A 3,878-nucleotide genomic window follows, 5' to 3' on the forward strand; every position below is an offset into this window, starting at 1 on the left:
CACCTTCGTGAAAAAAGGGGGGGGGGGAGGGGGGGATGTTATATACAAACAGGGTGTGTTTATTAACACACAAAAGAATGGTGACTGTTGAATTACTAGAGATAAGAGGCAGGTCATGGGAGCTGGAACAAAGGAGACTGCTAACAAACACGAGCTGACAAGGAGCATTTCCCTAAGTCACTTCTTAGCTGCTGCTGCCTGAAACTGCCCCTGTCTGTTTAACCCCCCTGGTTTGCTGCTCACAGAGACTCCTCGGAGTGCTGCAGTTTGTTCCAGTGTAAGATCCAGCAGGTTAGCTGGAACCACTGCTGAAGGTCACACACACAGGCACCTGCTTGATTTTGCCCTGAAGTGGATTCAAAGCTCTCCCACAGCTACACCACAGTCCCAGAAGGGATTTCTCACTGTCTTCCAGCTACTACAGATCTCCCATCTCAAAGAGAGCCCCTGGAGCAATGTGGACAGGCTGTGTGTGTGCTAACATATTAACTGGGGATTTACAGCAGGTCTGTTAACAGGATACAGCGACTGAACCCCGTCTGACAGCAGCACAGCCAGCTCAGCCATACCCCTACAGTCAGACTTCTCCTGGAACAACATACCGCTCAGTGGGCACCAGACTCTGAAACCATGAGCCCCCACACCAAAGGCAGCAGGAACAAACCACAAAGTTCCAAAAAACAACTTACTTTGGAGCCAGCACTCTTGGCTGCTGATAAAATAATCTGTAAAAAGAAAAAAAATATCCACCAAATAATACATGAATCTGCCCAGAAGAGAGGAACAGCAGTTTAAAGGTCAGGAAATAAAAAGCTAGTACTTACTGGGGGAAAAGCTGGATTAGCTTCTCTTCTGTATATTGGAGTTTCATGGAGCTGCACATGGGGTGGGAAAAGAAAGGGACAGTGATGCAATTCCTGAAATACGGATCAGGACCTGCTGTGGCACTGACAGCTGTCCAGGTCCTGGCTCTGCTTGCTGTGACAGTGCGCTGCCTGGCTCAGAGAGTTCGACAGTGCCTGCACACACCTGCAGCGGCTGCCAGTTGAGGAACGGTTTTGAAACAGAGCACAGAACAGGGACAGAGAGATGCTGGCAGCTCTCCAAGACTGTGGGTACACCCATGTTTAGGGGTCAAACACCAGGGAAGCACACGCTTGTTGGGGACTGCCAACTCTGGTCGCGTATGTGCTCCACTCCCTGCTCACCTGGAGGGTTGAACTACCTGACACACCACCCTTTACACTGCATTCAGGGAAATAAGCATCTTACTAGACAAAAGGTCTTTTAATGGCTTGAAATAATGAGAAATGCCTCTGTAAGACCATCTTTTCTATCTACACTTTTTTGATTCATTTTGTTTTTACAAGATCAGGGGTCACGCTAAAGGATGGGAAAAGCTGTGGCCGGTCATTGTACAGCTGTGGTCCAATACGCCAGTGAAGCCGCTCAGGCCATGGCCCTGCTCCTCCACAGGGTAAGTTCTCTTCTTATGCAGCTTCAGGGCAGCTTTTGGGACCCGTGCTGGGTCAGCTCACTGTGCATGAGTTTGCATCGCGCGCTGAAGCTGACTGCTCAAACTGCAAGGCCTCTGGAGAAGCAGCTGCCCTGTCACTCGTTCAGAGCAGGCTTCTGGTCCACAGCTCACGTGCTGCCATAACACAAATACATTCATAAAGCCAGTGGAAAGCACAGACTGTAGATGAACATGATTAGGAGAGCAGGGGGGTATTCCTGATTCTGCCAGAACTCCTTTTATGATGGTTCATTTTGTCTCTCTGACGTATATCTCCCCGTCTACTGGGCTGGGATACTTAATGCACAGCTCAAAGCACAGCGAGATCCTGTGTGTACACGTGCACATGTGTGATCACACCCTGATAACAAAGCTAACGTTAACCTGTTATCCCACCCTCTGTGACTCACAACAAAGGCAGCCTCTCTCATGCTGTACTAATACAGAGCTGTCCTGAAGAGACTACCGCAGCAAAGTTTGCATTATTTCCAGTTTACTTTGAGACAGTGACTAGTTATAGATTCATAAAACAAACAGGTGACTACTTGTAATAACTACTCATCCTGCCAGTGAGGTAGAGCTCCCATTACAACGATCTGTGTTATTCTTTACACACAAGATATACTTACAAGATTTCGGGGCAAGGCAGGTAATACGGGAGGTAGTGCACCTTTCCATTCCCAACTGCAAGCCTGTGACAGCAAAGAAACATTTTTAAGAGAGGTCACGTCGAGTGATACCCTCCTAGGATCTTCCAGGATATTCTCAGAATCTGGTGCAGGTTTTGAGAAGTAACTCTGGCTCACTGCACGTCTACTTCACTTGTCAGCATAGGACCCAGCGTATCCACCTTTGCAGCTACGGCATGAATGGGAAACTTGGGACAAAACGAGTCCAGAAAAACCCAGCTTAAAACGTCAGGTTTTAAGTGTTATTCTTTACATCAGGTGGTTTACAAGACATAGGCCTAGATGGTTTTGGGAAGCGTACACAACTGGAGACACAAAACAATGGCCCAAATGGATAAATCTGCAACACGCACTGATGTGACATCCTGGCACTTCTGGGAACTCTAAGTGCCACGTGTGCCACCTCTCATTTGCGTAGCCAACAGGCTGCAAAGGCTTTCTTCTCCCTCCAGTTTTAATCACAACCTGTACAGATTTTTAAATGCAATCACTTAACTATTGGTGAAACAGCACTGCCCACAATGTGAAATAAGAGCGAATGGCAACATCGGAAATACAGTATGATTAATGGGTAATAATTAATAATTCAGTAGTTAATAGAAATGCTTAATGTCAGATTTCTTTCAAACAATGTTTGAGCTTGCTCAAGAGAATCTAAGGCTTACTCAGTAAGTACACTCAGAACTACAAACATTCTCAGTGTTTGAAAGCAGCAGTGCTTGATAGCTACAAAGAGAGATAATAACCGCTTTTAAAGCCTGAACTGAAATGTAACTGGAATATTTTGTACTTGAACATTTGTTTGTGAGTCAGATACAGTGTTAGCAGCCTAATTTAGACACAAACTGTCTTTTTTTCTCTCTCTCTTCGGAGGCTTTTCCCTCTGCGAGTGTTACTTTACTTATTATACAAATTACTGTTCGTTCTTACAGCTCTACCAGGGACTTTCCATAAAATGCACTGCCAGTTTTTTTCTGCTGCTATGCTTTTTACCGCAGTATAGACACAGACAGGACGTTTTAAACATGACCAGGCTTGCAAGCAAATGCTTACCAGACAAACGCAGTAACGGCAACTAGACAAGCCAGGGATCCCAACACCTTCCTGGAAAACATGTCTTGTAGGGGGAAAGAAGGAAAGGCAACTTTTTACTCCCAGTGCTTTCAGTCTGCAACAGATAAAAAAAGTAAGGGAAATTGGCTATAAATATCTTACTATGGGAGATGTGGAGTATTTAATCACAGGAGCACGAGGATCTTCACACGGTTGCATTTAAATTCAGTCTTCCTGACATCAGAAACACGGAAGAGGCAGGTCCCTTAGTCATGTTCCTTTAACTGTTTGAGAAACCTCTTAACTTCCCCAAGATCCAATCACGGTGGTAAGTGCATGGGAAGCCTTTCTGATCTGATTCTAGTTTCGGCAGGTTCCATTTATTCATCTAAAGCGCACACCCTTTGCAGCTGAATAACTCAAACCCAGTCTCACCAGCTGGTGTGTAGAGCTCACGCAGTGACCACCTTAGCTAATAAACTCCATCTTTCACAGAGAGGAACAGCCAGGGATGGCTCCCTCCAAAAGGTGCCTATAGGAAAAAGGTACAAGCAAAGGCATTCCAATTTCATGAACATCCTCTCAAAATTTTCCCCCGAAGCAGAAATGGAAACATGAGA

At 45.7% G+C, this 3,878-nt stretch overlaps 1 protein-coding gene across 1 annotated transcript in view; it reads right to left on the minus strand.

Annotated features, from left to right (window-relative positions):
* Positions 1-3,320, minus strand: part of GBGT1 (globoside alpha-1,3-N-acetylgalactosaminyltransferase 1) — a 6,067-nt gene extending 2,747 nt beyond the window's left edge. Inside the window, exons 1-4 of the mRNA XM_010135294.1 lie at positions 3,259-3,320; positions 2,146-2,208; positions 825-875; positions 690-725 (exon numbers count right to left, since the gene is read on the minus strand). Of these exons, the coding sequence (XP_010133596.1) occupies positions 690-725; positions 825-875; positions 2,146-2,208; positions 3,259-3,320 (212 nt within the window). The remainder of the gene's footprint in view (positions 1-689; positions 726-824; positions 876-2,145; positions 2,209-3,258) is intronic.
* Between the last annotated feature and the right edge of the window lie 558 nt (positions 3,321-3,878).

This window comes from Buceros rhinoceros, unplaced genomic scaffold (assembly GCF_000710305.1).
Source record: "Buceros rhinoceros silvestris isolate BGI_N320 unplaced genomic scaffold, ASM71030v1 scaffold42734, whole genome shotgun sequence".
NCBI lineage: Eukaryota > Metazoa > Chordata > Aves > Bucerotiformes > Bucerotidae > Buceros > Buceros rhinoceros.